This window comes from Rhinoderma darwinii, chromosome 13 (assembly GCF_050947455.1).
Source record: "Rhinoderma darwinii isolate aRhiDar2 chromosome 13, aRhiDar2.hap1, whole genome shotgun sequence".
In the NCBI taxonomy this organism is placed as follows: Eukaryota; Metazoa; Chordata; class Amphibia; order Anura; family Rhinodermatidae; genus Rhinoderma; species Rhinoderma darwinii.
The window spans coordinates 44,581,084-44,593,611 of NC_134699.1; the positions used below are offsets into that span (position 1 = coordinate 44,581,084).

General features: G+C 41.8%; 1 protein-coding gene across 4 annotated transcripts in view; it reads right to left on the minus strand.

Annotated features, from left to right (window-relative positions):
- The window catches only part of RECQL5 (RecQ like helicase 5), a 123,082-nt gene that overhangs the window by 66,164 nt on the left and 44,390 nt on the right, over positions 1 to 12,528 (minus strand). For all 4 annotated transcript variants that reach the window (XM_075846045.1, XM_075846046.1, XM_075846047.1 and 1 more), the window contains exons 7-8: positions 11,153 to 11,315; positions 10,570 to 10,652 (exon numbers count right to left, since the gene is read on the minus strand). In XM_075846045.1, coding sequence (XP_075702160.1) covers positions 10,570 to 10,652; positions 11,153 to 11,315 — 246 coding nt within the window. The remainder of the gene's footprint in view (positions 1 to 10,569; positions 10,653 to 11,152; positions 11,316 to 12,528) is intronic.

Genomic DNA, 12,528 nt, shown 5'->3' on the forward strand with positions numbered 1-12,528 from the left:
TGGTCGCTGGTGTATCCAGATGTTAGGCCCTGTCATCAGTATGGCGGATTTCCGCTTATTTTTGGCGCTCACTTACAAATTTTCTGCCAGGGTCAGAAAAAAGGGGCATGGCCGCAGCAAGCGCACGGTGTTATTTATTTATAAAGGATTTCCACTACTTTTTTGCCCAGAACCCGGGCAGTGAGCTACACCAGGTACAAAAATAAAACGTCAGGAAAGAGGATTTGTAGATATCTTCTAGTCAATCAAAAGCATATACACAACTTTAAAGCATTTACAGCAGTTTACTTTCAGGCAACTTAGTGCAGATCCTGTACTCTGATTAAGCTGGCTCTATAGCGGGCACACCTAGCATCCTGCAGTTGTCATGTTATATGTGTACTAAATACATTTAGACATGACGTTTATTCATACAGAATGTACTCACAAGATGTTTATGGCCTTTATACTGAAATGTCACATGACGCACAAACTTTTTCTTTCTACCATACCTGGTTATTAGTGTATGAGCCTAACTGGGGTATCACGTGATCTGAAAATAAAGAGCTGGCTCCCACAGTCAATAAACCGGACATATAATGTACATTACGTAATGCAGTAGAACCAGCTTCAAAGCATGAGAGCTGAAAGGGAGTCTCCCCTCTCAAGTCACCATCATGGGTGTGAATACAGAAAGTGTTATTAGATCTGAACATAAGCAGTTCCTAATCTTTTGTTAGGCATGTTTATACTTGCTTGGAGCTTTCCCGATGCAAAATTAAATAATTGCATCCATTGAATTTACTGTATTGTATGTCCCACACAATATCTTAATCGGTAAATAGTTGAATAGAAGTAAGGGCTCATTCACACGAGCGTAGCCCACCTCGGACGTGAAAAACTGCCGATAATTGCTCTGTGAAAAAAGGGCAGCGATCAGCAGATGAACGAGCAAATGCTCAATCATCTGCTGGTCGTATAGTTTTAAAAAAGTTAAATATTATCGTTGTCGGCAGCACATCTTCCTGTGTAAACAGGGCGACACGCTGCCCACATGATAATAATATATGGGGACGAGCGATCAGAGTAACGACCGCTCGTCCCAATCCATAGCTCCGTGTGACAGGAGCAAACGGACGACGATCAACGATGTCTTGTTGATCGGCGCTCGCTGCGCCGGCTGAATAACGCCAGGTGTAAAAGACCCTTTACACAATGCAGGGCTTAGTGGAGAGATAATTCCAGCTCTGAGATTGATTGGCGTAATGTGAGTTATATATTACTATAATAGATTGCTTTTACAGTACCAAGTATCACAAAGAGACCAATCTCAACTCCATCAACCTAAAATAAATACAAGGCTCACCTTCACTTAAACAGGTTGTCTTATTAAAGACAATGGTGGCACATTGCTAAAATATGCCACCGATGTCCGATCCGTGGAGGTCTGCCGGATTCAATTCCTCCTGATTAGTAGAACAAAGTGGCAACAGCGCTAGGAAAGAGCCAGACAGCCATTACTTATAATGGGTAAGTGTTCAGTTGACAGCTATCTAAAGGCTCTTTTACATGTCCCAATTAGAGGGTAAACGAGCGTTCATATAAGCGCATGTTCCCAATCATTGCTCTGTGTAAGCAGGGCAACGATCACTCGAACGGGCAATCGCTCGTTCATCGGCTGATCGTATAGTTTATGCAGCATTAAATATGATCATTGTTGGCAGCACATCTCCCTGTGTAAAACCTTGTAAAAGGAGCAAACGAGCGGTTTCGTTGATTGGAGCTCATTTACACAACCCATATCAGACTGTGTAATAGGTCCATTAGGTGTATGGCCAGCTTTACTGATAATTCTGCTGATAAATGTTTTCACTCCAAGGAGAACCCATACTCCCATTCCTACCTCAAATAAGCTTGGTGTAGGGGAGGATCATTTTATATTTTGGCTGAGAATTGTTGACGGCTGTGCCTGCCCTCATGGCAAACATCAATTCAGCAAGGTGAGTTTTCACAGGCGTTTATTATCTCTGCTGTAAAAGTGACTTATTGTCACGATCTGTGGCTATGTGGATACACTAGGTCACACGTAGCGGGGAGGCAGCTGGCCAAATAACAGAGTACCCAATAAATACAAAGTCCAGCACAAGGGTACCTGAATAGTCAGGGCAGTATCTAGGCACAGATTGAACTTTAGACGGCAGAAGATGCCACATGTGGCAGAGGATATCAAGCGTGGCAGATGACACCAGACGTGGTATACGACAGCAGCCATGGTCAATGACAGAACACAACTCCAACACTCGATAGGGCTCAGGAACCAACACAGGATACAGGAACAGGTAGCAGAGCACGGGAACACTTGGAAACAGGATAACACTGAGGAACCATTTGCAAGGACTAACATGGGAATTACGTACAATGCTCAGGCAGAGAGTGAAAGGGGAGGACCCCTTTAATAGTCCAGGGAGATTGGGGCTGATTTGTGATAAAATTAATGTGCGCCCACTGGCCCTTTAAGGCCGGGCACGAGCGTGCGCGCGCTCCCTACGGGACACAGCAGAGCGGAATGGAAGAGAGTGCTGGCGTCTCCTAGGAAAGAGATGCCGGCCAGCACTCACGGATCTATGGCCGCAACCGCCGAGGGGTGGGTAGGAACAGCATGCCGCGCCCGTGGACGCTACACTGCATCTGTCTTCTAGGGAACCCCTGACAAGGTTTCAAGAAACTAGGACTTTGGGGATTTATGGTAACTGAGAAATTTATGATAATTACATAAACTACAGCACTAAGTCAAGGACGTTTCAAGACCTTTTTTAGGATCCACTACATAAAGATGCCAAATAATGTGCTAATGCATTTCAATGTGGGAATGTATGCCGCTGTATTTTCATACAGTGGTATACATGAATTTTTCTACAAGGAGTCCACATATTTAACTGCAATGACATATTTAGCAAAATTAAGCACCCAATACAAACCAGTTATGCCCACAATACAATGCTCAGTATGATTTAGTAGTATGCATGAAGCCTATGTTTTATGGATCTAGATAGAGCTCTTCTGGCCTTTCTTTACCTACAAGTGTTGTATTTCTTTACCAAACTTACACCCACCCACTACGTTTCTAGTGAGTAAACAAAACCAGGTTTAAAACCGGTGTATACAAAATATATCAGTGTCTGTGTTACTACTATTATAGGTGAATGCGATTATTACTCATCCTGTAATATATTTTGTAATAATAATGCTCGATTGATAACTTTTAGTAGGAATTAAGGATACAAACTGGTATTTCCACCAAGCACCCTGTACGTGTACATACATTTTTATAATTTCAACACGTCAAATTTATAACTAAATATATAATTATTAAAAATGAATTCAATATTTCCCCAAAAAGAGTTATTAAAGGGGTTGTCCCATCAGGACAGCTCGTGTCAATATTCCCATTTTAAGGCATATGAACGTCATAAAGAGGGCCCCCCCCATTCAGAACCTTCCTCTACGAGCCAGAGTGGAGAGTGGCTAACAAACCGTGGCTATGGTGTACCCAGGCTACCCAAGTAATACATGGATCATCATTTATTTAATTGGACACCATGTAATACATTTCCTCTGTACTGGCAGAGCCTTACCCAACAAAATCATCTAAGGACAATCCCTTTAAGGAGTTAGAGCTGTTCCACAACAGACATTTATAGGATACTGATTGGATATGCCATTGATGCATTATCATAGGTGGCTAATTGCTGGGAGGGTCTGGTACCCCAATAGAGACGTGACCAACCAAATGATTGAGAGAATTGGAAATAGCCATGTGAATGCTTTTAAGGATCTAATCAGGACACACAGGAGATATAGTTGCGATAATGAGATATTTTTCTGGACTTCCTCTGACTCATTCTATTAAAGAATACTAAAGTCAGCCTCTCCCCAGCCTTAAATGTTGGATTACAGACACAATGCATTCACAAACACAGCAAATGAAGTTTAGACAGGTTTAGGCCTTTAAAGAGGAACTGTCACTAGATAAGTAATGACCTATCCCCTAGCTAATCTAATAGGCGCTGTCACACTGATCATGCTGGTGAAAATTGTGTACCAAAACATTATTTTAAAAGTTATGAGCTTTTTTCTAAATATGCAAATGAGTCTATACTTCATGCTGATAGGACAGCTACCTCACAGCCTCTGATGCTGTCCTATCAGCATGAAGCTGCTTCACGTGGTGTGAGAGACTGAGGCTGGAGGGAAGGGGGATCACTTAAAAACAGCCATATCTCAGACTCTGGACCCCCTAGAATGGTTGAAGTGGTTCTGGTGGAATATGAAAGATGAGATTCTAATCTTTCATATGACACCAGGATCGCAGTTCTAGCTGTGACACAACCGGAGATTTCGCAGTCGGGAATGGAAGTTGTATACTATATGATCATTCTGTGTTGCTGGACAGGAAAGGGGGAGAAGCTGTGTCACGTTGGGTACGTGGACCCACTGGACCGTACCGCCTTGACAGCATGGCAGCTGGCCAACAGGACACGGGTCACAGTCTATAGTTTGTATAGTGTACCTGTGGTAGCTCAGACAGTAGCAAGACAGGCTCGGCTGGGACTAGGCAGCAGGCAGGCTCCAGGCGTGGTGTAGCAGGACAGGCGTGGTACACAGCGCAGCACAAATTCAGCTCAACACGGTACATGACCAGGATAGCACAGGATACAGGTTACAGGTGGCAGGAACGGGAAACACTGGGAAGTGGGAAACACTAGGAGACCATTTGCTTAGACAGACTAGGGTAGACAAAAAGGCTCAGGCATTGCAGGGAGGGGCACAGTCCTTCTTATAGCTCAGGGTGCTCTAGGAGCAATCAGCTCAATCTCCCACCTGTGTGCGCTTTGGCTCCTTAAAGGGAATGTGTAGCGAATTAAACCTTTTTTTTTTTTTTTTTTTTTTTAAGTAAGTTACTTATTTCTATTATATTTTTTACGTTTTTTGCTGTATTTATTTTTTTTCCACATGGTGGAAACTATTAAAAATTAAATAATGATTTGACATGTTTTCCTATGTTGGCCACCAGAGGGAGCACTTCCCAGAATTACAGCAAGTTGAATAAGGCAAAGCAGCCTGACTCACAGCTGTCAAATGTGGGACGGAATCTCACCCCCCCTCCTACAAGCCAGGAAAAGGTGTCTTCAAATTGCTAAGCAGTGTCCGGCAGCCATTTTGGGTGTGATTCTGCAGCTGGCAGAAGATATAGGACACACCAAACGGCTAAGGGTATGTTCACACGCTTCCTAAACAAAGGGAAAACAGCTCATGATTTTCAGCCATTTTTTAATCAAATTCGCGTTTTTGGCGGCGTTTTTTTACGGCCGTTTTTGGAGCTGTTTTTCTATAGAGTCAATGAAAAATGGCTCCAAAAACGTCCCAAGAAGTGATATGCACTTCTTTTTGGCGGGCGTCTTTTTACGTGCCGTTTTTGGAAAACCGCCGCGGAAAAAACACCTCATCGGAACAGAACGCCGTATTTCCCATTGAAACCAATGGGCAGATGTTTGTAGGCGTTCTGCTTCTAATTTTTCAGCCGTTTTTCGGGCCTCTAAGGCTGGATTCACACGAGCACATTACGTCCCTAATGGACGGAACGTATTTCGGCCGCAAGTCCCAGACCGAACACACTGCAGGGAGCCGGGCTCCTAGCTTCATAGTTATGTACGATGCTAGGAGTCCCTGCCTCTCCGTGGAACTACTGTCCCCTACTGAAAACATGATTACAGTACGGAACAGTACACAGTTGTCTGTGTAACCAGACCAAAGAAATTAAGCAGATAGCTACCGATGGGACCCATGGAAGCATATGGTGCGATTTGGGCGCAAGCCTACAAAGTTTGTGGTGCAGCCAATAGGCCGTGGGGCATTGCTCTCGCTATTGGGGATTCTGTAAGGGAGTGGGGAGCCCCACTGTGAACTACAGTGGCGCACAAAAGGAACAATGACCACCTGGTCAGACACAGGTCTTTATCCTAGCTGTTCTTTGTCGAAGCCTGTCCAAGGAGGAATTCCAGAGGAGTTATGACCCCAAGTATCTGTTCATACTGTAACTACTGAGGGTGCCAGGTGTTGTAGTCGGTTATAGATACTGTCCACACGGGGAGGCCATTATATCTCCTGATGGATTCCAATCATGTAACTGACAGATAAACTAAAACAATGACAGGTGAAGGAAAGCATGGACAATATGCAGAGATGAGACGTCTGAAACCTTGTGTTTGGTACTAACTGCAGCTATTGAGGATCACTCCTCCAAGGAGCATACTGTTATCTTAATATCATTTCCGGTACAAAAATGCACAAAGAAACAATGAATGCTCTTGACAGTAAAAGTGACCAAACATCTGCCCAGACAACCCATTTCTGATGGAATCCAAGTCCAAGATGGGGTGAAAACCAGAACCAATGATGCTCAAAAAGGTTAATCAACAGAGTGGCCAAAGATGCAATATAAATGAACTTATAATATGTATTGTGTGTTTGCAAGAACATATGGACTGTCTCTAAGATACGTGTTCTTGGGGATAATCTACTTTTTCTTATCCATGGGAGAAGAAATTATTTATATTCTTCCACCATAGATTTTCTAGGAGGTTTTTCGTACTGTGGGCCAATTTATTTCCTCCACAGAGGTTGGCAGAAGCTCTTACCTTTAATTGTTCTTATGTTTGCAATGTTAATAGTTAATGTAAGCACGCCACACACAAAAGACCAGACTTCCAACAAATTTGTGTCGGTATACCGACAAAAGGGGGCTGTTAAAGGAGAATATTGTACCCATCCAGACACTCTGTCCTAAGATCACATAAAATATACCTGGTAAATGGAGATAGTATATACTGATATTATTGAGGTGTCAGTATTCCCAGAGGCCATTTGGTCATAGATTCTTATCTACTCCCTTATTAGCATTAGAATAGTTCTCAGTACAGGAAGGAGCCATTGTAAACTGGATGTGGAGGCAGCTTGGCATACTGGGCAAAGATTTATCTATATTGTACAGATGCACATTGAAAGGTATATGGGTGGACTAAAGGCGGGGTAAATGGAGTAGGCGGAGTCAACTCAGAGATAGGAACATTTAGACCATGTGAAGCTCAGGGGCTCTCTTTTCCTGCCACCCCTGGACGAACAGCACTTACAGCAGGAACAAGCTAAGTTATATATGTGCTTTCTGGGTATGTATATAAATATAAGTATAATAACATTACAGCAGACTTTATATGTGTACATAAGAGATTCCTAGAATATCTCTATGATTACAGATGAGTAGATTATATATATGCTATTTATGCATGAGTTTCTATATGTACATGTACATATACTAATGGTCAGGTGCTGGATGTGGCTTTGGTTATTCGTGTAGTTCCATGACACCGTGTAGCGTTGGGATCTGGATATATATGATATATACATACACATTACTAGTCATATGTTCTTAGTACCCAAGAAAGGTCAGAAAAAGAGGCAGCTGTGTGTGGTTGTGTTCTCTATGTAATGTATTGTATCTTGATGTAATGTATATTGCCTTTTCACTTCTATGTTTGAAGTGAAGTATTATTATATATTTAAGTATCTGTGAGGGTTGTATGTTACTCCTGTGGTGTGTGAAAGGCTGGCGTGTGTATACAAAGTAAACAATACACAGTAAGTGGGCTGTATAGGAAAAAGAGGCAACAGACTAGGAACGGAGGGAGTAAATTGAGAAAATAAAGAGATAAAAATCTATTTCTGGAAAAAATTTCATTTTTAATTTTCACGGCCAAATTCCAATAAAATCCATGAAACACCTGTGGGGTCAAAATGCTCTCTACACTCTTCGATGAATTCCTTGTAGGTGTAGTTTCCAAAATCTGGTCTTTTTTGGTGTGTTTCCTTTGTTTAGGAACCATAAGACCTCTTTAAACCTGACATTGTGCCTAAAATGTAATCTAATAATAAGAAGGCCCCAAAATCCACCATCTTTCGGAGGCCTGTCTTTCAGTCCATTAGGACACTAGGGCCACTAATGGGCTATTTCTAAAAACTGCAGAATCTGGACAGTAAACATGGAGTAGTGCTTCACTGGTAAAGCATTCTGCATTACAGAAAAAAATGGATTAACCCCTTAATGACCGCCGATAAGCCTTTTCACGGCGGTCATTAGTGGGCTTTATTCTGATGCAATAGCCTTTTCACGGCACTGCATCAGAATAAATAAACAGAGCAGGGAGCCGGGGGCATGTGAGATTGTCGAACATGTGAGATTGATATTAGTATAGATCTCACCCGTTTAACCCCTCAGATGCAGCGCTCAATAACGAGCGCCGCATCTGAGTTGTTTTGGAGAAACATCGCCGAGTGTCTGTGTCTCCGATGGCAGCCGGGGACCTAATAAATGCCCCCAGGTCTGCCTGCAGTGAATGCCTGCTAGGCTATGCCAGAGGTTTTAAACGGACAGGCAGTAATACACTGCAATACAAAAGTATTGCAGTGTATTATAAAAGCGATCGGATGATCACATAGTAAAGTCCCCTAGTGGGACTAGTTTAAAAGTTAAAAAAAAAGTTTAATAAAGTTATTAAAAAAACAAAAACGAAAAACCCACTTTTTCCCCTTACAAAATGCTTTACTATTAAAAAAACACAATAAAGCAAAAAAAATTACACATATTTGGTATCGCCGTGTGCTGTTTTCTGTGAATCCTGACTTAAAAAAAATGTGATAAAAAGTCGCATCTACTCTAAAATGGTACCAATAAAAACTACAAGTTGTCCCACAAACAAACAATAAAAAAAGTTATGGCTCTTCAAATATGGAGACACAAACAAATAATTTTGAAAAAAAAGTGTTTTTACTGTGTAATACAATATCTATACAAATTTGGTATCTTTGCAATCGTAACAACCCGTTGAATAAAGTTAGTGTTATTTATACCACACGGTAAACGGCGTAGATTTAGGACGCAAAAAAGAGTGGCGAAATTTCAGGTTTTCTTCTATCCCCCGCAAAAAAAAGTTAATAAAAGTTAATCCGTAAATTATATGTACCCCAAAATGGTGCTATTAAAAAAATACAACTTGTCCCGCAAAAAACAAGACCTTATACAGCTATGTCGATGCAAAAATAAAAAAGTTATAGCTCTTCGAATGTGACGATGGAAAAACGTAAAAAATGGCTTGGTCATTAGGGCCCAGTATGCAAGCAGGGGGAAGGGGTTAAAATGGAATATCTGCAAAAATAAAAAATGAAATTTATAAATTTCACCTGCACTTGGTTATATTGCTAAAGGGTTAAGGAATTTTCTAAATGCTGTTTTTAATTCTTTGAGGGTGTAGTTTTTAAAATGGGGTGATTTATGGGGGGGGGGGGGGGTTTCTAATGAATGGGCCCCTCAAAGCCATTTCAGACCTGAACTGGTTGCTCAAAAAATAGGCTTTTGAAATTTTCATAAAAATGTGAGAAATCTCTAATCAACTTCTAAGCCATCTAAAGTCCTAGAAAAATAAAAGGATGTTCAAAAAACAATGCCAACAAAGTAGATGGCGAATGTTAATTAGTAAATATTTTGTGTGATATAACTATCTGTCTTACAAGCAGACACATTTAAATTTAGAAAAATGCTAATTTTTGTATTTTTTTCAAAAAACTTTTTCACAAATAAGCAACGCATTTAGCCACCAAATTTTACCTCTGACAAAGTACAATGTGTCACGAAAAAACTCAGAATTGCTTGGATACGTAAAACATTCGAAAGTTATTACCACATATAGTGAAACGTCAGATTTGAAAAATAAGCCTCCGTCAGGGAGATGAAAAGTGGCTGCATATAATATAATGTTTTAAAATCTAATAGTAGGTCCTGAGCTGGTATATGGAAAGTAGTTGAATGGCCATACCTATGTAGTGCAATTGATTAGATCTGTCAGTCATTCACGGACAGCAAGCCGATTAGGCTTCGCCTCCTAGCGGGGCCGAATCGTCTTCCGTAATGGCAGAGTAGCAGGCCATTGTTAGGTCTCCTGTTGCCATACCAGTCGCCAGCCCCGATTGCATGGCAGGGCTGCCGATCTACTAGCAACCTCTAAGATGCAGCAATCGCTGCATCTAAGGGGTTAATGGCAGGAATTGGAGCTAGCTGATGACGCCGGCTCAGCTCCTGAGCCGGCGCCATCTTGCCATCGGCTACGTAAGCCTTTCAGGCTCCGCTGCCGGGCTTATCCTGGAAGGCTTCCGTGCTAGGCATACCGGGAGGCCAGTGTAAGACCTCTGGTTGCCATTGTAGCCACCGGAACCCCTGCAATTTGATGGCTGGGGTTCCGATGAGCTGCAAACAACTTAAATGCAGTGATCGCTTTTGACCGCTGCATTTAAGGGGTTAATGGCGGGGGTCGAAGCTAATTTCGGTCCCCGCCATTACAGCCGGATGTCAGCTGTAAGATACCATACCATTTGTGGTATGGATACGGCAAAATGCGGGGAACACTAGCTTTCCAGGACGTATCCATACGGCAAATTTCGGGAAGGGGTTAAGGCTTAAAAGAGAAAAATAATAACACTCACCCCATCTCCTCACAAAATGTCACCATTGCTTCGAATCCAGCCATTGATGCTTTGTCTGATGCTTTAATTTTTCCACGTTTTGCCTGTAAAAGACAATTTAATTTAATGAAAATAAACATTTTTCATCGAGTGAATATGATTGATGGTTTGAAGTTTAGCATCTCCCCCAAAAAAATGGCAACCCTGAGAAGTCTGAGCTGTTCCACAGGTAAGATGTAGATATAGAATGTAGAAACGACCTAACTTGTCATCTTACTAAGTAAGAACTCGAGGTGGTCCAAGATCTATACACTTTCTATAAAAATGTGCATTATTATAAGCAACAAAATATATCTACACAGTTGTTTAACTTTTACAGTAGAAATCGAAATACTAGAAATAAAAGGCAGAGAGAACTCAGTGACACAACCAGTAATCAGTGTTCATGTAGATAATATGTGTCTCTGGTAACCAAAAAGTCACAACCAGAGTGACAAAAAGATTCTTCGCCAAAGAAACATGCAATGCATCGTAAAGGGTTGTGAAGATTTCTTTTAAGTCTAACAAAGAAATAAGGAGAAAAAAAAAGGCCTTCTGTACTCACCTGGGAATGTGTCATTTCCTTTTTAATCAAAAAGCTAATTTGGTCCCGATCGGTCCTGGAATAGTAGAGACGACAAAAAGACTGCTTGCCATCACGACCTGCTCTCCCTGACTCTTGATAATAGCCAGACATTGACTTGGCAATGTTCCAATGAGCGACAAACCTATCATAAATATAAAGTGCATAAGTATTGGCCAAAATTTTATCTGCACCAAAAAACAAAAAGTTCTCATTTATATCCTCTACACTTTCACAGATTCCTGATTTAATGAGTACCGTATTTTCCGGACTATAAGGCGCACATAAAATGTTGAGAATTTCTCAGAAATAGAAAGTGCGCCTTATAATCCGGTGCGCCTTATATATGAACCCGACAGTAAAGAGAGGGGTTCATACAGGATCCTTTACCTCTATCGTGGGCGGCAGGGGTCGGCGGCGGCATACCACAGCACACACCATGCTCCTCCCCCCCGTGCGCCTATGAATTTATTCTTCACTTGGGTTTTTACAGTATCCATAAATGGATTGAGCATTACGGCCACCGTAATCAGGAGCCACACTGAGTGATACTTACAGCTCTGTAGGATCCTTGCAATATATCTTTGCTTTAGCGTTAACTATACCCACTACCCCAAAAAATGCCTCCTGTTAAGAGACATGCTTATGATGCAGGTTTCAAGCTTAAAGCTATAAGTTATGCAGTAGAGCATGGAAATAGGGCAGCTGCAAGAGAATTCAACATTAATGAATCCATGGTGCGTAAGTGGAGAAAACAAGAAGATGACCTCCGCCAAGTAAAGAAGACCAAACTGAGTTTCCGAGGAAACAAAGCAAGGTGGCCACAGTTGGAGGACAAAATAGAACAGTGGGTTATGGAACAGAGAAACGCATGTAGAAGCGTCTCCACTGTCTCTATTAGACTCAAAGCCACTGCTTTAGCACGTGACATGGAGATCAAGGACTTTCGAGGAGGTCCTTCATGGTGCTTTCGTTTCATGCAAAGGCGTCATCTCTCCATTCGCACCAGAACTACTGTGTGCCAGCAATTACCAAAGGATTATGAAGAGAAGCTGGCCATTTTCCGCACCTACTGCATAACCAAGATAAATGAAAAGAATATCCAGCCAGAACACATTATTAACATGGATGAGGTTCCCCTCACTTTCGATATCCCCGTAAACCGTACTGTTGAGAAAACAGGGACCAGTACGATATCTATACGTACCACAGGAAATGAGAAGTCATCTTTCACTGTAGTTCTCGCTTGTCAGGCTAATGGCCAGAAACTACCACCCATGGTAATTTTCAAGAGGAAGACTTTGCCTAAAGAAAATTTTCCTGCTGGTGTCATCATTAAGGCTAACCCAAAGGGCTGG